This window comes from Poromitra crassiceps, assembly GCF_964638095.1.
Source record: "Poromitra crassiceps genome assembly, chromosome: 23".
NCBI classification, from domain to species: Eukaryota; Metazoa; Chordata; class Actinopteri; order Beryciformes; family Melamphaidae; genus Poromitra; species Poromitra crassiceps.
This window is the reverse complement of record NC_139639.1, coordinates 17,414,638-17,440,269: the sequence shown is the minus strand read 5'-3', so window position 1 is coordinate 17,440,269 and position 25,632 is coordinate 17,414,638. Positions and strand designations below refer to the sequence as shown.

General features: G+C 46.7%; 2 protein-coding genes across 2 annotated transcripts in view; one reads left to right on the top strand and one right to left on the bottom strand.

Moving 5' to 3' along the window:
* The window catches only part of LOC310797131 (leukocyte cell-derived chemotaxin 1-like), an 11,661-nt gene extending 9,034 nt beyond the window's left edge, over positions 1 to 2,627 (top strand). Inside the window, exons 6-7 of the mRNA XM_083659442.1 lie at positions 801 to 907; positions 2,050 to 2,627. Coding sequence (XP_083515568.1) covers positions 801 to 907; positions 2,050 to 2,280 — 338 coding nt within the window. The 3' untranslated portion in view covers positions 2,281 to 2,627. The remainder of the gene's footprint in view (positions 1 to 800; positions 908 to 2,049) is intronic.
* Positions 2,628 to 4,082: 1,455 nt separating this feature from the next.
* On the bottom strand, positions 4,083 to 25,376 carry sugt1 (SGT1 homolog, MIS12 kinetochore complex assembly cochaperone). Its single transcript, XM_083659440.1, has 13 exons — positions 25,261 to 25,376; positions 25,125 to 25,173; positions 24,209 to 24,299; positions 22,866 to 22,935; positions 22,617 to 22,687; positions 22,280 to 22,333; positions 20,507 to 20,532; positions 20,229 to 20,251; positions 18,413 to 18,509; positions 16,556 to 16,663; positions 8,254 to 8,344; positions 6,488 to 6,660; positions 4,083 to 4,836 (listed from the first exon to the last, which is right to left on the bottom strand). The coding sequence occupies exons 1-13, from the start codon at positions 25,272 to 25,274 to the stop codon at positions 4,735 to 4,737; spliced, it is 969 nt and encodes a 322-aa protein (XP_083515566.1). The 5' UTR covers positions 25,275 to 25,376; the 3' UTR covers positions 4,083 to 4,734.
* Between the last annotated feature and the right edge of the window lie 256 nt (positions 25,377 to 25,632).

Genomic DNA, 25,632 nt, shown 5'->3' with positions numbered 1-25,632 from the left:
AAAGATCCATTAATATACGAGATCAAGTTTAGAGTAACTGAAGTCCAAACCCAAATGGTGAAAAGTAGGGTACTGAACTGCTATTGGCTGGTCTTTGTGCCAGGTGACGTCACCTTCTATACAAGAGGTGGTGACATCACCTGGCACAAAGACTACTAGCCAATAGCAGCGAGATGTCAGACTTCACCACAGATTTGGGTGGGGTTTGGAACTCTTTAAAGTTTAAACCTCCACACAAAACAGCCATCATTAAGCAGATACTGTCATCTTGAGATTTGCAAGTAGATGGTGTGTGGGATCTAAATATATTTATGTAAATTTTTCTCCCAGCACCCATTACTGAAATTGTCAGGTGTGCAAATGTTATTTTATTATAGAGTAACAAACACCTTACAGCACTGACAGAGGATATGTCTGGTGGTCTCAGGTGTTTTTTTCTCTCTCATTATGGCAGTACAGGGCCTTTTGAAGTTTTCAGATGAGTGCTGTTTCCAAGTAAACAATTTTGGAGTAGGCAATGCTGCTTCATCCAAGAAAGGGGGAGGCAGGTACAGATTTTGCAACGCTTCATCTGAGGACTTCAAAAAGAAAGTCACAGGAGAAAACAGCGCGGCACGTGCTGAGACTATGATGTCATGTGTACTGAGACTATGGTGTCATCTGTCATGTGATGCCATGTGTACTGAGGCTATGATGCCATGTGTACTGAGACTATGATGTCATGTGTACTGAGGCTATGATGTCATGTGTACTGAGACGATGATGTCATGTGTACTGAGGCTATGATGTCATGAGTGCAGGCGGACAGAGGAAGAGGAGGGCCGCCACCCGCCAGCGGCGCCAGGCACCCGGGGTCAATGAGGAAGAGGACGTCGAGGCAGAATTCAACCCGGAGAACCCGTACCAAGTGGGTCACACACACACACACACTCGCTGACAGTGACATGTTATTCCTGTCCTGTGTTCCGCCCGCCCGCATCGCACTAGAGCAGTGCTTCCCAAACAGGGGTTCGTGGAGGGGACAGGTACAGGGGGTAGTTGAGAGAGAGGGGGAATGGAAATAAATGAAAGTTTAAAATATATCTGCTCAGGACAGGAGGCACTAATTGCAACTCTTGCACTCCATTTCTTATTTTGTAATGTTATATTCTTCAAAGGCGTGTTATCATTGCATCATATTGCAGTTAAAGCAAAAAAATGTTTTAGTCAGGTAAAGGGGGTACATGGATTCAGAAATCAGGGAAAGGGGGTGCTGATTCTGCTGAACCACTGCACTAGAGGATTCACAGCTGTCCGCTCGGATCGCGGCGCTGCCCGGCGACACTTTTGGCCGGGGAGGGTCTCACACAGCTGTGTGAGCGGCAGCAGATGCCCGGGTCGCGGCAGAGGGGCCGAGGACTGTCACTGCGAATCTCAGTGTGCGTTGGGTGTGTGTGTGTGTTTTGTGTGTGTTTGTATGTGTGGCTGTCTGGTCTGACGAAGCCCTTTAGAATAGCCCGTCTAAAGCTCTCCTTTCAGCCATTGAGGCCATGTGAATAATTCCACTCAAGACCTCCCCCCCCCCCCGCTCCGCCGTGCCCCTTGCCCTGCTGCGCACACACAGACTCCCATACACACACACATCTCCCTCACCCCCCCCCCCCCCCCCCCCCCACATACACACACACCCTTCCTCGTCCCTTATGTTGGGCCCCACTTGCCTGATCCCTCTCTCTTCCTACCCCCCAAGAGAATGAAGCATCCCCCAACCCCCGCATCACACTCTTGACAGCCTCAGAGGGGGGGAAATAGCAAGCAGTACGAGCCGTACGCGTTGAAAAAGAAAATATTTGACAACAAAAACCCACATCTGACAACATCCCCTCCTCCCCATGCCGCCTGTCGGAAATCCATTTTTAATTGGTTTGAAACGAGCTCTCTCCGCCACTGAAGCTCCACCAAAACATCACAGTGCGGAACGCCATGCAAAACACTGTAAACCCAAAAAGAAAAGGAACGCCTGCGTGCTCTGACTGCTGTCTTCTCTCTCTCTCTCTCCATCTCTCTCAGAGGGGTCTCGAGGGCGAGGGCTCGGAGGGCACCATGACCTTTGACCCCATGCTGGACCACCAGGGCGTGTGCTGCATCGAGTGTCGCCGCGGCTACACCCAGTGCCAGAGGATCTGCGAGCCGCTGGGAGGCTACCACCCGTGGCCCTACCACTACCGCGGCTGCAGGGTGGCCTGCAGGGTCATCATGCCCTGCCGCTGGTGGGTGGGACGCATCCTGGGGATCCTGTAAACCCCCCCCCCCCCCGGAAATGGTAGAGTCCAGGGGACAAGATGAAGAGAGGGAGACGTCGGCTTCCTACCTGTTGGTCTGAGCGTAGTGTAGAGCGGGGCGGCGTCGAGACAGTGATCAAAATGAACAACATCAGAAAAAGCATGTTCAGCATTGCACATTATAAATGCATGATGTGCAGAATCTAGGCCACACACGATATCACATGTAAAGGTATGCTACACTTCATACTGTGCCTACACACTGTATAGCTTGTCTAATTAAAAAAAAAAACATACCTATACTTTGAGACCTTACTGAACTACACAACAACATACTATATCACGAGATGGAAAATAAATTATATCGAGTTTATGAAACGTATGAATGTCTCAAACCAATCAAGTTTCCAATCATTAACATATAGAATTCAAAGGTGCATCACACCAGCCATCTGTCTATATGAAAAGCAGTGGTCGTATGTAAACTTGTATTTATAGAGCTGGTAATCCTGAAAGTCCCTTTACTTTCCTATTCTTTGCTTTCTGATGTAAATAAATGTATAGGGCGCAAAGTATTCCAACGGCAGAGTAGCAGTAACGTTAGCTGGCGCAGGCGGAGGAGGCTGGTGTGTGTTTAACTTTTCATCATGCTAGTGAGACATTTTTGGCTTCTCTGTTTCAACTCTTATCCTCCCCCATTCTCCTCCTAAGTAGCTCACACACATGAAAAACAACTGAATGTACTGCCTGCTTTTGTCTTGGAAGCTCCTTTCAAATGAGTGTACTTTCATCTGAAGAAGCAATTTAAGTGCAATGTCAATGAATAAACCTTTTTTAAGTAAACGTTGAACCACCACCCCTTTTCTCCATTATTGACCATGTCTTTATGTCTTATTTATAAATACATCTTGCACCAGATTATCGAGTTAATCTCCACTCAATTCTGGGACACCCCACTCCACTCCTTCACAAGCTCTTAAGACACTTTTCGGTTTTGAAACGTGTCACATCTGGTAGTGGCTGCAAAGAGATGAGCAGAGAGAAGTTCCAAGAGTTCTTTAAAGTGAAGAGCTGCAGCTCTAGAACTCTTTAATGAGACTAAACATTCTGTAGCCGTCACGCTCTCAGATCTTACCCACGATGCAAAGCGCTTAGCTCCTTTTGAAGTTATGGAGCTGCTTCAGGCGGGGGGGGGGGGGTGTGAGGGGGGTAGTGTGTGTGCGTGTGTCAGGGAGGGTGGTGGAGGATTGTGTGAGAGAGAGAGAGATGGAGAGAGAGAGTTAGTTATGTGGTGACTGGGAAGCTCCATCGGCAGCCACAAATGGGCGTTTGATCGTCACGAGAGATGAAACGATGTGTGATGAATTTAACACTTAACCGGGTGCGAGAGGCTCCAGGATGCGGTTAGGAAGCTGATTCCATATTAATGCGGTCGTGCCTCCTCACAGCTACAGCAAGGGCACACATGCGGGTGAAGAACAGGAGGAGAGCCCGCTTCCCCAGATCTCCTACTGTAAAACACCTTCTCTACCTTCTCCTAGATTCTCCACTCCTGGCCAAATAACTCTCCGGCTCTCCGACTTGATCCCGATTGAGCCGTGATGGGTAAAAACCATATCCTCAAGCGGTCAAACACATCTGAATGGACCGGAGTGGTATCAGCAACACAACGTCCCAACCCATAATCATATATTGGTGGTTTTTTTTTATCATGCGATGGACCCCTCCCTAGAGTATTCCACCAACTTGAGTTCTTGACATGTCCAAAGCGGCTTCTCGAAACAACAAATCATAAAACGCAGACAAGGTTTGTGAGCCAAACGACAAATATTTTATTTACATTGAAGCTTGAATCACACTGAGGTCACAAAGACTCCGGACAGGTCAGTTCACATTTCTGTCGACTTCTTATCGAGTGTACAGGAAGAAGAAGAAAAAAAGGAGCCCCGAAACATTCGTAGTAATCTTATATGGTTCCTATTTTCAACAGCTTTACATTTTTATACAAGTGGTGAGAAAGGGACATCGTAAGCGGCTCCTGAATAGGAAGGGCGGTGGAGGGAGAGAGTGGAGAAAACAAGAACGACGACCATCTGAAACCAGATCGGCAAGTTGAATCGGAGCACTTTCGGCCGGCGTCTCTCGGCCGGACTTCAGCTCAGAGCTTCGTTCCCTTTTGAACCGATCACTCTTAAAGATCGGGTGATATCAACCAATCCGTTCAACAGATGATTCAAATGACTTGACGTCCTCTGGTCATACGATATGGGAGGAGAGCCGCCCGTCGGTGGTTTGGCCTACTAGTGCTAAGAGGGTGGGACCGCCGCGCCCGGCACTGGGGACGGGTGACACCGTCACACCTTTGCTGCGGCGCAAAGGGGGGGCGACTTCCTTTGGAGGGGAGATGGAAAAGGATGGAGGGAGATAAGGTCAGAAAACACAGAGAGAGAGAGAGAGAGAGAGATGGAGGTGTTCAGTACTTCTTGAACTCGGCATCGTCGGGTGGGCTCACGTCCACTTTTCTCTTGCCCACGTCTTTCCAGTTGGTGCTCAGGACCGTACCACCTGACTCCGTCTGCACAGGGAGCAGAGACGCCGGGTGAGACATCACCAGAGTGGAACAGTTCATTTCATTAGTACAGTTACACAACATATTGTCTATATATATATGTTAGGGCTGTCAAAGTTAACGCGATAATAACACGTTAACGCAAATTCCTTTTAACGCCACTATTTTTTTTGACGCGCGATTAACGCATGCACTTTCTGTGATGTTTGATCCTTGGTCCGCCCCATAGTTTGGGAAATCAGGAAGCAGTAACGTTGATAGCAAGCAGAAACAAACCTCCGTGAACAGAAAAGGAGGAAGAAAATGGGTATAATGGCAAGTTCAGCTTCAAATTGAGAAGATGTCCCGCATTTTGGGTGCGAGAGAGAGAGGGAGCGCGTCAGTACGATCAGACCGTGGCAGAGAGAGACGGAGAGCGGGGGGGGGGGGGGGATGGAGACAGAGAGGGAGAGAGAGAGGCAGGGAAAGCGAGCGAGCGAGACAGACAGTGAGAAAGAGAGAGGGAGGGCGATCAGACCAGAGAGAGACCGACGGAGAGCGGGAGAGTGAGACCGAGAGAGAGGGAGAGAGAAAGAGAGGGGGGGGGGGGGGGAGCTGGCACGCAGCTGCTCCTGTCTGCACACACTGTGGCTCGAGAGATGTAGAGGATACGGTTAACTTCACACAGTGCAGCCTGAGAGATGTGTATTCCCAGTAACTAGTAGCAATAATAACAATACCAATGGCCAAATACTTACCCATACTAATGATAATAGCTACTACCCATATTAATACAATAGTGCATGTTTGCACAAAGCTCCCAGGTTTAAGGTACCTCGGTTTAAGGTAGATTTTGAACAGATACAAAAATTGTGCGATTAATTTGCGATTAATCACGATTAACTATGGACAATCATGCGATTAATCGCAATTAAATATTTTAATTGATCGACAGCCCTAGTATATGTATGTATATGTAGATGTTGACTGTAGCACATGAGTTAAATTCTGATTAAAACAGTCACTACTTGTACTAGAAGGTTTTTTTTTACCAATTCTGGATAACGTAAATTCATTATTTTTAATGTTATTATTATTTTTTGTAAATTTACACAACTGAAACATTCAAAACACGGATTCCCAAATATGCCGTTTCATTCTAACAGTCTTCTGCTCTGCCTAGTTTAAACTGAATACAGGAATGACAAGTTTCCATTCATGCAAAAACAATATCAAAGTTTAAGGCTGTGTGTTCGAAATGCTATTTTCTTTAGTGCTGGCATTCAAAGCAAATCCAACAGTGTATTATTATGAGAATGACATCATAATCATAATTTCCCCATTCATCAGGCTGATACACATATAGTTGTGAACTTGCGATGATACGTCCTTACCCCTCGATCACACTTTGACTCTGACTGAAGTTCATTAATCTCAAATGAGGAATCCATTACCGCTACATCATTCCAAGTTGCATGTGTAGAGAGTTCTTCTACTTATGTCTTGATTATGCATGCGCAAATGAAAAATAATGTTGCTCGGTGTGAGTCTCCCCCCCCACCCCCACGATGAAAAACATTGAATGGAGAAAAGATCGAGGGAGAAACTGTATGTTGTGGTACTGCGATGGCTAAAGTGTGGATGAAGTGTGATGGCTGTGTTCGCAGTGCAGACTCACAAAGGACTTGTTCATGGCTCGCTTGACCTCGTCAGAGCCGTCGGTGTAGATCTGCTGGAAGAGCTTGTTGAGCGCCGCGTCTCCCTCCAGCTTCTCCTTCTTCTCCTCCTCGCTGATGTCCCCCACCACCTTGTCCCAGTTGCGGGTGTAGTGGGATGACGACGGGTACTCGTCTGTTGGGAAGGGAAGCAGGGTTTTTCCAAGGCCAATCGGTTGCGCTTATAGTTTCAATTCAGCTACAAGTCACAAGAGGCCATGCTTTATTGCCTGCCATACATTAGTCTGACACAATCTCACATTTAACAACAATTTGTCTAAAGACACATTACATTACATTTTAGGATTCTGTTAAGACTGAGAATCATGCAGCATCACACATCAAGACTCCACAGAGAGAGTGAGAGATCAACTTTTGTTCTCTCCACAGTAAGGCTGAAATGATTCCTCGAGTAACTCAATTACAAAAAATTGATCGATGCAACTCTGTGCATCGAAGTTTTGTTGAATCCATCTAACTATTATTATATATACAGCTCAATCCATCTAACTATTATATATACAGCTCACTGTTTTGCATGGATGATTATTATTACTGTCGCACACCGCGCTCACGCTGTGCACAAGTGACGTGAAGAAGACGGTGCCGATTGCAAAATGGCGAAAGAGAGAAAACAGTGAGGGGCGAAGAGAAGAGACAGGCCAGAGAAAACAACAGAAAGCGCCCAAAGTTTGGGATCATTTCAAGCTGCGACGTGTGAGTCTGAGTGTGTGTGTGTGTGAGTCTGAGTGTGTGTGTGTGTGTGTGTGTGTGTGTGTGTGTGTGAGTCTGAGTGTGTGTGTGTTTCACTGCTCTACATTGTTAATTTGGGAGAGTGAAGGTGGTGAAAACAAATGTGGTTAAAGTTGACAGTCGGCCACTGACTCCCCTGGGTGGGCCTGTAGCTAGCTGGGTGCGCCTGTAGCTAGCGGATCCCAGCAGAGCCTGGCCATGTCCTTATCCGTTGTTCCATTTTATTAAATTTTTTCCTCGGTCGTGCCACCATGTTTGCATTCTAACGCTTCCGCTAACATTACGTTGCTTTTAACCTGAACCACAATCGATCTTCCCCTCTCTCTCAATTCAATTACTCGCCCGGTTAGTGTTGTATTAGTTGTAGTATTGACATTAGCGTATTACCATTAGTATTATTACTGTAAATGTATTACAATTAATGGTAGTGTCAGTGTTAGTACTGTCAGTGTTAGTATCATTAGCATTAGCCTAGTGTTTGTGTTCACGTTAATGTTAGTATGAAAATCTAAGCTAGGTGATGAAAATGACCACGTAAATGTTATTTCGGGTATTTCACGAGCGAGCGTGATTGGGTTGCCTGGGGAGGACGGCTCCACTGCCCACGTACATTTTAAAACCGACACCCCCTCCAAAAAACACAAGGCACCCTTTACGTAAGTGATTAATGCCGAGCGTAATGGGAACGTGTGGGCTGGCCTCGTGACTCATAATACTGTGCTGTCACACCTCTCTCTTGCCTGCCCACCTTCGCTGTCAAACTAATGAAAGACTGAAGCGGGCCTTGACTGCCCACTCTGGTTTTTAGCGCAGAACAAATGAACACGGGAGCCTATATTGATCTGCGCAGAGAGAGATGAGAGGAGGCTGACGGAGAGAGAGAGAGAGAGAGAGAGATACAGAGACAGAGAGAGATAAGAGACACAAAGAGAAAGTTGAGGGAGGTGTAGAAACGGCGAGGAGGAGGTGCACTGACTGGGAGTGAAGTGTTTGATGTTGGACTCCTGTCCTTCGCCCTCCAGCGCCTCCCACCTGATGGCTTCCGTCTTCATCATCTTAATCTCCACCTGATGGAGGGCAGTGCGGAGAGAGAGAGAGAGAGAGAGACAGACGGAGAGAGAGAGAGAGACAGACAGAGAGAGACAGACAGACAGAGAGAGAGAGAGACAGACAGACAGAGAGAGAGAGAGAGACAGACAGAGAGAGAGAGAGAGACAGACAGAGAGAGAGAGAGACAGACAGACAGAGAGAGAGAGAGACAGACAGACAGACAGACAGAGAGAGAGAGAGAGACAGACAGACAGAGAGAGAGAGACAGAGAGAGAGAGAGAGAGAGACAGACAGAGAGAGAGAGAGGGAACAAGAGACATGGCAACATTTAACAAAACGCTATTCTTTGTTGCACGGGACAAAAATAACACTCCCATTACAGACTGACATCTGAGACGTACAGGGCATCACATCATTATTGGGGGCCAGAGGAAGCCGCGGTCTGTTCGGAGCCGTCATCCGCTCAGCCTGCAACTGTGTGTGTGTGTGTGTGTGTGTGTGCGCGTGCGTGGGGTGTGTGTGTGTGTGTGTGTGTGAGAGAGAGAGACATCAGGGATATGCGGGGGCACAGCTCAATCTCAAACCTCACTGACAGACATACTGCACTAACGAGATGTCTGTCAGCCAGAGGGCCAGTGCAGAGAGATGGAGAGAGAGAGAGAGAGAGAGAAAGGGTGAGAGGGAGAGAGGGAGGGCGGGGGGGGGAGAGAGAGAGAGATCCTAACTCCACACAGTGGCATCCCATCCAAATTATGACACCAGGAGAAAGAGAGAAAACAGCGCGGGGGGAGAGAGAGGACATGGACACAGCCTCTTAACGCTGAACCGCATTGACAGGGCACATGCCAGCGAGGCACGCAAGCTGCAGTGCCCCCTACCCACCACAGTAACAAGGTGTGCTTCATATGGCCGATGTGTGTGTGTGTGTGTGTGTGTGTGTGTGTGTGTGTGAGCACGCCAGAGACACAGCGCCCATTATGTCAGTGCAATTAAAGAACATTTGTGCTCTGCTGGGCGATGATGAGGTGGTTCATTTATGAGGGTGTCAGGACAGAAGAGGCGAGGCGAGGAATGAACGAGCCAAAGGGGCAGATTACGGAGGAAGTAAGATGGCTGCTACCTAGCTACATTAGCGCGAGCCGGCGAGCTAAATCGCGTGTCAGTGGTTGAAAATTTACTTTTACTGGGCGTTCACACGGGGGCGATTTTCACAAATTCGTGCGACGAGATTACATATTTTAAGTTAATGCAAACGTGCGAGGAGATTCGTGATTTCGCCTCAAGTGGTGTGCATGAGGCGAGTAACGCAAATTTGAGCAGCGCGAATGACGCGATTTCCGCCTAATAGACCCTTCTCACGGGGGCCATTTTGTGTCAAAAAGGCAAGGTAAACACAGCTGCAAGCAAAACACTAATGAGGGTTTCAAACTTCCATGATTAGAATTTGGAAATCCTCATTAGTGTTTTGCTTGCACCTGTGTTTATTCTGCCTTTTCGACACAAAATGGTCCCCATGAAAAGGGTCTATCGCCAGTTCACTTGAGTTGAAATCTTTCAACTTTGGCGAATTTTGCCTTGGTGTGAACGCATGGTTAGGCTCACCTGCAACAAACTCAAAAAATAAATTAGTAACTAAATAAATGCAGAGAAAAATACTTTTTACTGGTCCAAGAAATAATATTAATTCTTCAGAGAAAATGTGACCACACCTGTTTTCACACTTATTTGGTGTCCAGGATCAGGTGCTGTTAGAAGATGGATCAAGTTTGTAATTCAACATGAAATGTAGCAGAATTCAAATTATGTGCTGAAGCATACGCTACCACCTCTTCCCGCCCAAACACACAAGCACACACACACACACACACACACACACACACACACACACACACACACACACAAAGCACAAGCACAAGCACAAGCACACACACGAACAGTCAAAGCGAGGAATTTAGTTTCACATTTTGATCATAATAATCCTCAAGGGACTCTAGGCCAGTTACCATATCCGGCCAGCGCAGAAAATGGCCGAAATGTGCGCATAAGTTTGATGCTACCGCTTTGTGTAGAGCAGCCAACTGACAGCCTGCTTGATAGAGAGCCATTGTTTTCCTTTGATTTGTTCATAATCAGCAGAGCGTGTACGGTGGCCAGCAGGGACAAAATGTGAGAACAGGAAAACAGGAAAGACAAAGGCACATGCCACCCGAGGCAAGCGAGGCTTTCAAATGTTATCGCCTTAAAGTGAGCAGCCAGTGTGGCAGGTGACCCTTACCGATTGTGCTGGCATTTGGCGCTTGGCGGGTGTTCATTTCAGCCCGTGCGTCGGTGTTGTTGGTGCTGCGCTTTGTGAATGTGTTTATGTAGCGATAACTGATGCAGACCTCGTGCCCATGCTCTGTGTGTGTGTGTGTGTGTGTACGTGTGCACACACGCGTGTGTGTATATGCGTGCTCCCGGACCATACAACATTAATCTGCTGCCACATCTGTGTCTCCCAGCTTTTAAGCGACATGGCAGGCCGGGCGCCCCATGTGTGTCTCGTCTCTGTGTGCGTTTCCGTGTGTGTGTCTGTGTGCGTTTCCGTGTGTGTGTCTGTGTGCGTTTCCGCGTGTGTGTGTGTCTCTGTGTGCGTTTCCATGTGTGTGTCTCTGTGTGCGTTTCCATGTGTGTGTCTCTGTGTGCATTTCCGTGTGTGTCTCTGTGTGCGTTTCCGTGTGTGTGTCTGTGTCTGTGTGTCTGTGTGCATTTCCGTGTGTGTGACAGGCGAGGCGACGGGTCATAAAAGGATGTGACAGAGCAGAGCAGAGTGACAGAGCAGAGCAGAGCCACATACAGGGGCCACCACCCACCCCAGGGGCTGGAGTGGACTATACAATACTGCTACTAATACTAGTACACACACACACACACACACACACACAGAGACACCCACACACACAGACGCACACAATTTAGAGAGGGGGACTGGGGTCCCGTGTCGCTTGTCACATGTGTTTGTAGCCGCCGCCACCACCCCCCTCCTCCCCGCCGCCACTCCTCGCCCAGCGTTTCTTCTCCCTCGTTTTCCAGATCCCCGAAGATTTCAAAACAAACTCGGCTAAACAGACGCATAAATGAAATAAATATAAACATTGTCAGACGTTGACAGGCATGCAAATTAAAAGAGGGGAGACGGCGCTTTAGTTATTTGCTGAAAGGAGATGAGTTTGGAAGCGAATGAACACGCGAGTGTGTATTCAGGATTGCGTGCACGTGCGTGTGCACGAGTGCGTGCGTAGTAGTCTACGTGTGTGCGCGCGTCGAGCCGTCTGTTCTGATCAAACACACTGGGGGTGTAATTGGCTCCCCGTTGTCGCAGTGACCCCTGGGGTCGGGAATGTCTGTCGTGGCGTAGGACAGGAGGAGGTCGCACTGACGATAATGTGCTAGGGATGGCACACACAGCAAATACAAATATGTGTACTGTAAATGGCACAAGTGTGTTGAAAGATTATAGTGTTGAGCCTCTGTGTGTGTGTGTGTGTGTGTGTGTGTGTGTGTGTGTGTGTGTGTGTGTGTGTGTGTGTGTGTGTGTGCGCGCTCACGGCCATGGCCGGCTTAGTCTCCCCCTGCTAAGTTGCCTTTAAAGACATCGAGGAGATGAGGCGTAAACACTGTGGAGCCTGGGTGCAGGGCAGCCTGTTACAGAGACAGACACACACACACACACTCTGAGGGCGCTGACTTTTTTTTCCCTTTTTTTAACGCTCATTAGGAATGCATGCCAATCTGGACAAACATGATTGGCTGATGATGCCGTTGTTGATTTGAATGTTTGCCCCTCCCAGCAGCTCGTTGGCTTGGGGAAAAACCAAACGAGAAAGAAATCGGAACGAGCTGTGAGAAAAGCGGCCGGTCTGTCGGGGTCTTTTCGCGTACGCGTTCGCCTGTAGAGATGAACAGGAGGGCCGAGCTGCTATGGTGTCTGGAACTCGGTGGGGTCTGTGTGTGTGTGTGTGTGTGTGTGTGTGTGTGTGTGTGTGTGTGTCTAAGGGCCATGTATACCCATGGAGCCCAGTGGACCAGGGAACAGTCAGGGCTTTGTGGGAGAGGAGGGGGGCTGGGCTCTCCTCTCCGGCTCCTCTCTCTCTCTCTCTCTTAAATGACTGAGCTCTTGTGGGAGTGTGTGTGTGTGTGTTATCTTAGAAGTAGGTGTACGTGGGCAGAGCAAGGGAGCGATTGAGAAAGCAGAAAAGACAAAGAGGGTAACTGAGGAAGAAGAGGCAGCTAGAGAGAGATAACGAGAGAGAGAGAGAGTGAGAGAGAGACTGTCCATCTCAGGCTGTCTCTCCACCCCCGGTCTCTCCAAGACTGAGCCCTTGTTTAAGCTGCAACCCACGTGCACCTCTGGTATGCAGTGTCTGCTGTTGCCATGGAAAAGTGAGTGAGAGAGAGTGTGTGTGTGTGTGTGTAAATGACCACTGTTTGTTTGTGTGTGTGTGTGTGTGTGTGTGTGTGTGTGTGTGTGTGTAAATTACCACTGTTTGTTTGTGTGTGTGTGTGTGTGTGTGTGTGTGTCTAGAGGGGGGGGCCATTACTTTTTTCCTCGCTGTGGAACGTGGAGGCTTTAGATGGAGAGGCTGGCAGGTCTCTGCTTCTAAACTGCTGATGTGAACAGAAACAGTTTCTCTGCGCAGGTCAACCTCTACTCTACCAGCACAACGTGGCCGCTGAACATGACTTCTACAACACGGACGTCAGGCTACACAACACATCCACTGTCCCAAACGGCCTTTTTTTTTCTTATTGTAACCCTGGTACCACTATGCGATCGCATCTACGATCATGTACCTTTTATATGATCCCAGATGGATTTGCTTTCACACCTTGAGTCAATGAAAGCACTTCAACCATTTTACTTTTCCTTGCAGTCAGCTGTTTGCCTCTGTCCTCCTCAGGACATTATTTATTATCCGTTTACCACCTCTGTGTAACACGTAGTCAATGAGGTAATGACTACTAGTTTACCAGCGAACGAATTGATCCGGCTGTTCTAAGCTGTAATGGGATGTAGGCGAGCTAAGGATGCCTGGGGGGAGATGTTCGTGGATCCAATAGCACTGGAAAGGTCATCCACCTCCTCCTCAGCAATAGCAGCCAGGGCTAAACAGGATCCCGAGGGAGAGAGAAGAGGAGGCTAATGTCAGTAGCAGGGGCTAAGGGCGCTTAAAATATCACGACGGTGTTGCGTCAGCACTTTGTTAGTTAGCACTGTCTTAGTTAACGCAGAGTTAAAGTGAAGAGGAACGGTGTGGGGAAAGGTCCGGCTACAAGGCCGTTAACACACCAAGAGCCACGCCAATATACAGCGCGGAATTGTGAGGCGAATTTTGACCCACCTGTCAATCACAGCAACATTATGTGTACATGTCGGAAGCAAATTTCTGAAGAATCGTTCTTGGTTCGAAAAAATAAACGCCGCAATATTGCTCAGCGAACCTTCACTGTTGGTACTATGCACGGTTGCATTGACTGGACATAGGTTCGAAAAATATTATTGAGATGCAAATTAATCGCACGGGGGGAAAAAAGCCCCTGGTGTGAAAGGAATTTTAGTCTCAACGCCAGACCCATGAGAGTTCTTACGCTGATACACTACATATCTGCATGCTGCAGATCTCTCTCTGGGTCTGGGACGCTTCTAGCTCCAAACTGCTGTCGAAATCCTGGCCAGTGATTGGTCGGTTCGGAATCCTGAACCCCACCAATCGGTAACGACTATAGCGATCAGGCACGCCCACCCAACCTGACTCTGTTGCCTTTTGAAAATGAACCACTCTCTAATTGGTGCTACGACCTCTCTCTCATTGGTGCTACGACCTGTCAGTCATTCAATTGTCCCGCCTCAAAACAGCAGCTGAGGGCTGTGAAGTGGCACAGACTCATTTATGTAGTATGCAGAGCGCAGCGATTCAACATAATATTTGGGTCTGGGGAGAGACTACATGAGACTACGCTAATGTTATCCAAATAGGCGTTAGCTTAGCTACCATCTGGAGCCAGCTTGTAGTAACAAGACAGCGCGTCGTCCCACCTTCACATCCCAACAGCGTCAGGAACAGTCAGACGGCCGCTGCCGCCTGTGTCTGAGTTGGGTCCTTTCCACATTGCATTACCCTGACAGCTGCAGTCTTCTGTTATTAAGTCAGTATAACCTCATCCTAAAGCTGAATACAACACTGATCGCGACTGGCTGTGAGGAGAAAGCAGATTTGTCTGATCAAACATTTATTTACAAAAGATTTAAGTGCAGAAAGTTGAACTGAAGTTGAACATTCTAACATTGTTGGTCATGAGTAGCAGATCAGTACCCCCCCCCCCAAAAAAAAATCTACAATATCCAGCTATCCTTGTCAAGTTTCCTTAAAGATGAAACCAACCACCCCCCTCCTCCTCCACAAATAAATATAAATGTTTTGCCTCTCTCCTGCCAAATTCCCCCAGCCTCTGTCTCCCTCCACAGCCAGTCCTGGTACCTGACAGACCTAAACCCTGAGCCAGCACACACTCAGCCAACACTCATTAGCCCACATACTCTTAATATACACTAATTAGTCTATACTAAAAAGTGCCCTTCCTACTCATTAGACCCATAATCACCGTAAAAACAGTGCTGAGGAACTCTCAGTGGGTACGGCCCTAATACGTGTGTGTGTGTGTGTGTGTGTTTGTGTGTGTGCGCGCGCCTGCTGTGTGTGTAGGAGTGAGGATTTGTGCGTGTGTGTGAATCTCCCGTTAGCTGCAGAGATGAACCCGGTGAGCCTCTCTGTATGGAGTCAGACTGGATTTTCCCATTCCTACTCCAGCTACAGTAAGCTTTAACAGCATTAAGGCATTACAGTTAGTGACAGCCTGCTTTATACGGCTTCACACTATTGAAGAGATTAAGATCTTAATCTCCGTGTGGTAACTTTTCCTGCGGAAAAACTCGCCAAGGTTTTCTTTATTGCTTGCTTTATTGTAAACTGACATTGGGCACATTCTTCTTAAAAAAATAAAAAATAATTAACTAAAATAACTTAATGTTCTTTAATGTTCAGTTAAATTTATAAAAGACAATAAACACCCAAATGCCATCAATCAGTAAGTGGCATGTCATCTAAGCATCAACAGCACTGCTATCTGCACTTCTATACTGTGATGATTAACGTTACACATTTTATTTATAGTGACAGAAATGGTTGATGGCATGCTTTACAGTCTGCTTCTTTAATGTAGAGACTAACTACTAGAGCAGCAACACTGCATACAGCTTTCCTTCTGTGGCCCACATGTAAAACATTTTTTTAAACTTTCCCATAACTTATTCGGAGTGCCTCCATGACCTAAAAATGTATTCCTTGTTGGTTTGTTAATGTTTTTCGGTTCATAAAAGTTGTAAAGTGGTAAACAGCTTTCCGCTAAAGTTGGACTTGCTGTGGAGAAAAATCATCATCATCATCATAAAAAGGGAGCAAGTGGGCTCGGTTTGTCTGTTTCTATTTTTGTCCCACTGATGATGTCACAATGTCTATGACATCATCAGTTACATCATTATTGACCAAAATCATTGAGTGATTAGCAAGTAAGCTGGGGGCAACTTAGAATGTTTATGTTGTCGAGTCAAAACCGTCTATATTTGAGAGATAACTTTTGTGGGGTGAAATAAATTGAAAACAGGTCAGATATGCCTTGAATGCCTCTTACAAAATAGCCTTCTCCAACGTTACCGTGACCGCTATTTGGCGGTCGACTTTTGAGTGTAAACACTTTTTGGCACATCGCAAGTCCACGTTTTCTAACCCTATCGTCTGAATAATGCGTTGAAGGTTTCCTCGTGGAGTGGGGAATTGCTTTCTGAAATCTCTCCAATGTAGTCTACATTGAAAATTTTAATTACAAGTCTGTCTCGTATAAACTGCGATTCCTCCGCCCCACACTCTCCATTCTCTACACTGAGGAGGATTTCCTCATGTGTGAAAACAGTGCCTCTTGTGTGAAAGGGTCACTCCGGGAATGTCCTGACCTGATTCAACAGACATAGTCCAGAGTTCATGTCTGAAAGTGGCTTATATCACATTTTGTTTGAGTCATTTTGGTCAATGTGGCTCTAGTTCATAGTTCATATTCAACAGCTGTTTTTGCCCCCAAAAAAAGGTGACTGCCTGAGTGAATGGTCGACTGAATGTCTGGGGCGTGCGTGGTACCTTGGTGGCGAGGACCTTGAAGGTGCTCTGTTGGGGGACGATGGAGTGGAGGAGGTGGAGGTGGAGGCCGCAGTCCTCCCCCGACGCCAGTCGCATTGTGGCGGACAGCTGGAGACAGACGACAGACAGTTACCCCACAAAGACACATTCCTACATGGCTTCAGTCACGGACATCCTACGGGCTCCATCCAGATCAACACTTAGCCACTAAGGAATCACACACATATATGGGAACTGTGCAGCACTTCTAACACAGGACGTAGAAGACAAAGAAGATTTAGGAGAGAGGGGGGGGGAGGGTTGCTAGCTGTCGGCATGTCCATGTGAATAATCATCTGGCTGGTGTGATGGCAAGGAGATTCCTGCTGCTGTCCCCTTCAGCCAGAGAGTGACCAGTGATGAAGGAGGGCTCAGACAGCTGCTAACAGCCTGTCTGTCACTCACTGGGAACTGGGTGAGGGTGGGTATGAGGGCGGGGGGCGGAGGCTGTACTGAGGGACGCGGCCTCGGCTGTGGCCCAGTTCCTCACACTCCTTCTAAACTCGTCACTTGTCAGACGCTGCCCCTTGGACAGGAAAGCGCTAGTTGCTTGCTGTAGACCAGAGGTTTTCAACGTGGGAGGCGGGCCTCCCCAGGGGGGCTCCAAACAGTTTCGGGGAAGGCTCAGTGAATGGAAGTGAAAAAATATTACATTCGTTATCAAAAGGAGATCACATCGAATACCCTAAATGTGTGTGATTTTTTTTAAGGAAATAGTTCAGAGATTCAGTTTTGGGGAATTTTGCCGTTTCTCCCAATTTCCCAGAGTAGGAAACAAATAGATGCAATTCAGACAGACCTTATGATAGACCTTTTATACATTTAGTGTAGTATGAAATATGTGAAATAGCAATATCCTGCTAGGGGAGGGGAGGCCCACAGTCTCACACTTTGAAACCCCCTGCTGTAGACTTTATGAGTTAACCCACCTGGGTACTTTCTTATATGATGTCATTGCGCTAATAGTGTATTCTCGGAGACGGTTTCTATTGACATTTATCACGCGTCGCCTACAAATCCACCAGGCCTGCGTCACCACCTAAAGGGGACTTTATAGATTTTGCCAAGAATTGAGATCCTGAACTCCTGATCATCGGGGATTTAGAAAGTTAGGCAAAGTTTAAGGCTATTGCAATAAGAAGAAAAAAGTACCAAACCTTTAATATTCATTTCCAATTGAATTCATGCGATGACTGTAGGTATACAACTGCTGCATATCCAGTCACCGGGGGAAATAATTGGATGCACTGCCTTTCATCTTTAATTCCTCTTATATATAAAGAGCTAGTAAACGATATATGAACCTATCTGTACTTCGCACTGCCGCTGTGATTTTAAGCAAGTGAACCAGTTCTTTTGAAATGGGGGTAAACTCAGTTTGTTATTCTATTAGGAAAAACAAAGCCGTTCCCTGGGGTGCCCTCCAGTTACCCCTCTGAGAGAGGGGAAGAGGGAAAGTGGAAAGAGAAGACGGAGATAGGGAGAGGGTTTTCTCCCTGGAGGGCTCTGCTGTTGATCCTACATCAGTTATGCTTTCCATCTACAGACAATTAGGAGGTTGGAGAATCAGGGGAGGGTAAATTGTTCTTAGATCTGTACTTTGGGGGCAATGTTAACAAGGCACCACTGGAGGCATCGTTGGGTCCGCGGGGAGCGTATGTGGGTGAGACCCATCTACTGGTTCACCCTGAGGAAAGAGCCAACGGCTATCCCACCTCTCCAGAAAACACCCACTCCCTTATTTCCATCCCGCACAAAGCCGGAGTTCTTCCATACTTTACTTTGAAGTGTGTGTTCATTTTAAGCGTGTGTTCGTACCTCTCTCTCCATGAAGCTGACACACACACCGTCCTTGGGTACGTTTTTTGCCATGATTGTGACAATGACTTGAGATTCTGTTTGGTACCAGTCGTGTCTGCAGAAATGCACGCGCACACACAGAGGGAGAGGGAGAGAGAGAGAGAATTGATTAAGCAGTTTGAATAATAACTGACTAATGACAAAGACAGTCACAGGATTAGTAGTAGCCTGGTAAGACCATTCTGATCACTTGACCTCACATTCTGTTTCGCTCAGTCTGGACTCCGCCCCCGGCAATTTCCAGAAATTAGAATGTAAGCGGGCCAATCAGGAACCTGCGCGGTAGCTGACAACGTAACCGGCCAATCAGGGGAAATGGTAATGGCGTCTTCCGAAGCGACGAGCGGTAAGGTCCTTACACATCGGGAGCGTTTTTTTCGCACGACAATAATATTTTCCGAACCTATTTCAGTCAATGCAACCGTGCATACCAACGGCGAAGTTTCGCTGAGCGTTATTGCGGCGTTTATCTTTTCGAACCACGGTCGACTTTTCAGAAATTCGCATCCGACGTGTCCACATCTGTGGCTGTGATTGACAGGTGGGTCAAAACTCGCATCGCAATTTTGTGCTGTATATTCGCATCGCTCTTGATGTGTAAGGACCTGTAACGTTAACGTTTGCAGAGTTAAACACAGCCATGAAGTGCAGTTATTGCAGAAATAGACTCAATAACAACAATTAAACAAGAACAAGAGCATGCACCAGTGGAGTTTCTCGGCGGAGAGGATGTTTTCGCCGTTCTTCAGAGTAGATTTGGATTGAGTGACGCCGAGTGTGGATTTTGGATTGAGTGACGCTGAGTGTGGATTTTGGATTGAGTGACGCTGAGTGTGGCTGAAGGACTTGTCTGTCAAGCCAAGTCCTCCCGCCCACTGAAATGGATGTGAGTGAAACTGAATGTGACATCAAGTTATCATCAGGATGTTGTTTTTTTTACCAGGCTACATGGGAATTGGGAAGGCCTCTTCCACTATGATTGCCCATCTCTTATAGTGGCATATATATAGCCTATATATATATATTCAGGGTTCTTACACCATCCTCCTCAACATCAAATTCAAGGACTTTCAAGGACATTTTCCCCAAATTCAAGGACCAAACACGACATTGTTTGAGACATGGATCAAGGTTAATTACTGTTACAACAATAATAAAACAGACAATTAAAAAGAGAGACTTGAATGTGTGAACACTTCTCAACTGCTGTGTTAGTGATGGTAGACTCTCTCTGTGGTCTCTTGCCTTCTCGAACACAGCACAGCAAAAAGATATACAATACCCTAGGCATTGCTAAATGTTGGCTTTCTCGCTTGCTAGCCGCTGCTGTTTGTCCTGCATCTGCAACCTGCATGCACGCACGTGACCATTTCACTGAGGCAGGTGCATCACAGGACACAAAGACGGTGTGGGAGACATTACGTTCTGCAGAGAGCGGAACATAGCTACCCTAAATACAAACACTTTCAAAGACCCATGTCTATTTTCACAAACCTTTAAGAACTTGATTTTTTTCCCCCTTCAAATTCACAAACTTTCAAGGATTTCAATGACCCGTGGGAACCCTGTATATTATGCATCCCAGAATCTCAAATACAAAGTCAATTAGCCTAATAGCCTCATAGCCTTAGAAATAAAGCGAGGCTGCTTCTAAGCACCGGAGCCTAGTTTAAAACATCCAGCTGGTATGTTCACATGAATTTTGAACCTGTTCAAAAGCAAGCGCACACAAAGGAGGGCTCTCCAGGTAATAAGGCGTCACGTGTGCACTTACTTCACAGGCGGAGCCGCCGGTGTCTGCTGGGCCAATCAGCACCACCCGAGACGCCGCCGCAATTAGAGAGGAAGATGTGGTGATGGGCGGAGGGAAGGCACGCAGCGCGCAGAGAAGACACAGGAGAAGAACAAAGAGGAGGGGGGGGGAAAAAGACAACACAAAGAAGCTTAGTAAGGGCTCCTTCTCCGGAGTGGTAGCATGCATACACAAGGCTGGCGCCAGCTACCGATGCTGAGGACAACAGTGCCCCCAGGCGGCCAGGCAGAGAAACTCACCCTGTTGTCGCTGCCGTTCTGATTCTCTGGAGAGAAGAAGAAGAAGAAGAAAGATTTGTGATGTGGGGGGCGGGCAGGGTGACAAAACACCTCATTTAGACCGGGTTCAACCTGGCTCTGCTTTTTGAAATGAGATGATTAATTAAATAGCTGTAATAACAAGTACACAACTTTCACGCGAATGCGCAGTTGTATACAGAGTTCAACAACAACACATATTGCCCCCCCCCCACCCCCCCCCCCCTCCCCACACACACACACACAGACACAAACAGCAGCCAGCTTGTTTACTGGTCCATCCACGCCCATTAAAAGCCCTGTGAGCCCGAGCAAGCCTGATCACCGTTTATCAGCATGCTATCATACATTATTCACTGACTTGATTAGAGAGAGAGAGACCGTATGATAGGCCGCAACGATAGAATGAGGTCGCGTTTGAAATGGGAAGGCAGGGGGGCTGTTAGGGGAAGAAGCCTGTCTGTGTGTGTGTGTGTGTGTGTGTCTGTGTGGGTTTGTGCATTTCGATGCGAGTGGGGCCGTCAGACAGGAGTGGGGATAACCAGGTGCCGTGTGTGTGTGTGTGTGTCTGTGTTGACGGCGGTAAAACACACTGTCACCAGCAGCACATAAAAGAGAAGTGAAGATAACCAGCGTTGAACTGAAACAAGGACCACTCCTAGTGTGAGCATGAGCAAGTGCAAAGCTGGCTGCTTTCAAGTTTTGGGAGTTGCGATTTACATCCTGGTGCGCAGACTGTATGCCTCTGTGTGTGTGTGTAGTGTGTGCGTGCGTGTGTGTGTGTGTGTGTGTGTGTACATGGCGTCTGTGAGCAGGCGCACGAAGGGGGGTGGTCTCAATGGGGAGCTTTCAAACATCAGTGATGTTAACTCTGAAGAATCACAATGCTTGTGGGAGTGTGTGTGTGCACGCGGGTGTGAAGCGTGTTTGTCAAAACTCGTGTGCTTGTTTACTTGAGATGATCCAGAGGGCCCAGGGAGCACACGCGCGGGAGCGCACACACACACACACACACACACGCGCGCGCACACACACACACACACACACACACACACACAGATATGACATACATGCATCTTTTATTGGACTAAGCAGCCCTGCTTAAACCCTCCAAGACCGCAAACACACAAACACATCGATGATGCATGGAGGGATCATGCATGCAGGGATGCACCATAATGGATTTTTTTTTTTTGCCGATATGCCGATATTTTCCAACTCTTTTGAGCTAGGAATATGAATGGTGGTGAACGGCGTGAGACAATGCTTTTTTTAAATTGTGCCACGGGGTACACATGTTCAATGTTGTCAATTTAAAAGATAACTATGCATGTCAAGAAATTATATTCATGCATACTTGCGTGGAAACTTACCATTGCATTATCATTCAAAAAGTGTAGTATTGATCAAATTATAGAATATACTGTACATAACCATACATTCAGCCGATGTCTCGGCATAGACGCACGGTCAACGTGGGGGAAATCGCCCACGGCCCTAAACAGAAGCAACATTTTGTGGGTGTTCCCCCACACAGACCGACTGTATCTATAGCCTAACAAACCACATATCGCTGATGGACAACACTGAATGTCCAATATCACTCACTATTAATAAAAGGCCAATATCAGCAAACTGATATATTTGAGATAACTCGTGATTTGGCGCTATATAAATATTGATTGATTGATTCATATACTGGTCTAATGCTAATGGGAATATCAGCTTGATAAGAGGTTTGAGTTAGCTACTTACTCCCCATCATCTCCTCACAGCGCTTGATCCAGATCTCAAACAATTGGTCAGAACCTGTGGAAACCAAAAAAGAGCCAAGAAAGTGTTATTACTCCTTCCTTAGGGAATTCGGAGAGAGGTGAGGTGAGGTGTCAGTGGTGACTGAGGCTAGACAGGACCAAAGGAGCTCATTAGAACAGTTTTTAAACTGGTGGTTTAAATTGAGGTTTTTGAACCTAGATTAGCCTTTTAGTGAAAAGGAGAGAGTGGAGCGGAAGGAGCTCTGCAGTGAACTGCGGTTGTTAGGGAGTGGGATGATGAAACGTTTGTACCCGAGGCCAGGACAGGCTGTACTCACCGTCAAGCTGCTGTCCCTGAGTAAAGGCTGCGTGTGCTGACTCATACTGGTTCAGGTGGTACTCTGCTACTCTGCAGGGGAAAGAGGGGGGCCCCACACAGTTAAGAGATCAGCTCCGCTTAGCTTAGAAGAGTAAAGGTTAGGTGACCTCATCTGATACAGTATATACAGTATGATTATATATATATATATACAAACAATACAGAATCACTCAGCAACTTCCAATCAACACATTCTCTTGTCACACACCCTGTTCGCATGAATGCAAGAGGAAGGCCGGGATTTAGCTGCTGGGCTTTCTTGGCATCATTGACGGCGCCTGAAGAGGGAGATCATACACAATGTGGGACTTAGAGAAAAGACGCACATATACATTCATCCACACTGTATTAAAGAACATGATGGAAGTACAAGGTCAATGGTGCTGTCAACAAGATCTGTTCTAGTTGGTAGAGGCGAGTTCCACATTTGTAATTCTGGGTTACGACATTTGAAAGCACAAGTACTTAATTTATGTATTGTGGTGAGTTAAAAAAAAACACAGTTGACAATAGCATTAACAAAACATGTTGTACTGTACAGGAAATGTATTGCCTGCAAGTAAATGTACTGTATCGGCCCCTTAGGGGCCGAAACCCTAGGCTCGCGGCCTGCTCGCAGCTTGGCCTCGCCTGCTCTATTGGCATGCGCAGCGCACAATCGCCTGCTCTATTGGCATGCGCAGCGCACAATTGCTCAACTTCGCATCCCTGATGACATCACTGCCACTGATGTCGTCATAATGCTTATGACATCACTGATGATGTCACAATGCCTATGACATCATGAGTGCCTATGACATCATCAGTGATGTCATAAGATGATTTTTTTTTGTCAATAATGATGTCACTGATGACATTACTGTTGATGTCATAGACATTGTGACATCATCAGTGGGACAAAAATGTAAACAGACGGCAGACAGATATTGCCCACTTGCTCCCTTTTATATACAAAAATAAAAGGAAAGGATGAACATAGTTGTCTGTGCAACATAGTTAAGTCAATGAGTTCTGAAGCATTTGACTGAATATGAGCAAATCATATTTGCAGAAATACTTCCAAATTCATCCTGTTGCTGTTGTCAGCAGTCACATTGTAATAGCAAAAAAAACTGCACTAAAGCATGCCATCAATAAATACAAAGGAACCAGTTCCATTGACAGTCATACAAGCCCACGTCAGTTCTATTTCCATTGACAGCCATACATATGCCAGTGCTTCACAGTGCACAATGCCCCTAACCATACTGCGAAAGTAACCAAAGAGCGTTTTAGGCAAAGAAGTGGAAAGTTCTGCAGTGGCCAAGTCAATCACCTGACCTGAATCTGATTGAGCATGCATTTCACTTGCTGAAGACAAAACCCCAAGAACAAACAGGAACTGAAGACAGTTGCAGTGGGGGCCTGGCACAGCATCACCAGGGACGAAACCCAGCGCATCTTGATTGTTTCATTTCAAGTCCATTGTGGTGTACAGAGCCAAAATGATGAAGATTGTGCCCAATATCCAAATATATATGGACCTAACCGTATGTATGTATGTAGACTTACAGCTGTAGTTATTGAGGAGTATGTGCGCATAGGCACGCTGGCAGAACCACTCTGCGTTGTCAGAGTCTCCTTGCAAGGCCTCATTCAGCTCCTAGAATAACAGACCTTAACGTTACATGGGCAGCGACAATACTGTATTATTACATTGCAAGGGCATTTTTGCATTTGCTAAGTGTTATAGGGTTGGGAAATTAGCACTTGCTAAATGCTGGTACTGTGGTCTGCATGACTTTGGCAGGTATAGCCATCGTTTGGGTATTCAGAACATTTATTTGGCTAATGAACAGTGAAATACTGATATTTTGTGGGATTACCCACAATACCCAGCCCATGTGGTCAGTAAACTTAACGGTTCACGTTAACTTTTTTTTTGCAACAGTAGTGTCCATATAGTAGTATTATTACTCTCTATAAAACAGAGTTGATTAGTGGACGGATAGCTGTTTGGAAAGTGCACTGTAACCGTTTGCAAGGCAACAACATTAAACATGGATCTAACGTTAAGTTGCTGATGATGTAATGTCAGTGGCAAGTGCCCATCCTAAAAAAATGCTAACATAAAGCAGCATTAAAACATAAACAGGTGGAATAATATTGTATCTTTCACTTCAAGTGAAGTAACGTTACGTTACAACAAAACAACACTAACGTTAGCTCACTCAGTAACGTTAATTTTAACTAATTATAGGATACGCTGCTCAACTTGAAAGGTGATGCTAGCCAGCTAGTTGAGCTAACTTTGCTAGCTAGGCAGTGTCAAAATCACTAATCAGGGCTAACGTCAGTAACGTTAACATTAAGTTACCCACGTTGACGCCACACACAGATTACTTCCTGAAGCCGTTGATTAGATGTTTATTGTCATATATCTCAAAAATAGCCAGCTGGCTAACTCGTTAGATGAGCGAATGTTTACCTCAATAGCTTTCTGTGGATCTTCGTCAATGAAGCTATCGGGGAAAGTGCTAAAACGAAAGGAAAGAGATACCGTTAAACCAGTTGAATTGAATCAAATTCGTGAAAATATAGTTAATGTATGTTGGTGAACTTGCCGTTCGGTTGCCATGGGTTTCTCTGAGATGTTCAGTGAGCCCGGGGTAGGAGGAAAGTTCTAGATGAGGAGGAGACTGAGCTGGGATACGCGTGATAGCAGGCAGCTAGCAGCAGCCACAGACGCTAGATTCCCCCCCAGGATGGCGAAGGCATCTCGCGCTCTACCCGCCTCTGATTGGGTTGGTTCTGGGTTGGGTAGGCATAGGGGTGATGATTGGTTGGGTTTAGGCGATTGGTAATATATCAGGGTAGAGTGGGCTAATCAGAGGCAGAGTAGGGCGGGACGTGCCTTCGCCGTCCTGTGGAAGAAATATCGCCTACTGCACTCCTCACACTGCTGCTCCACCTAATGGCCTGGGGGAGTCATGCAA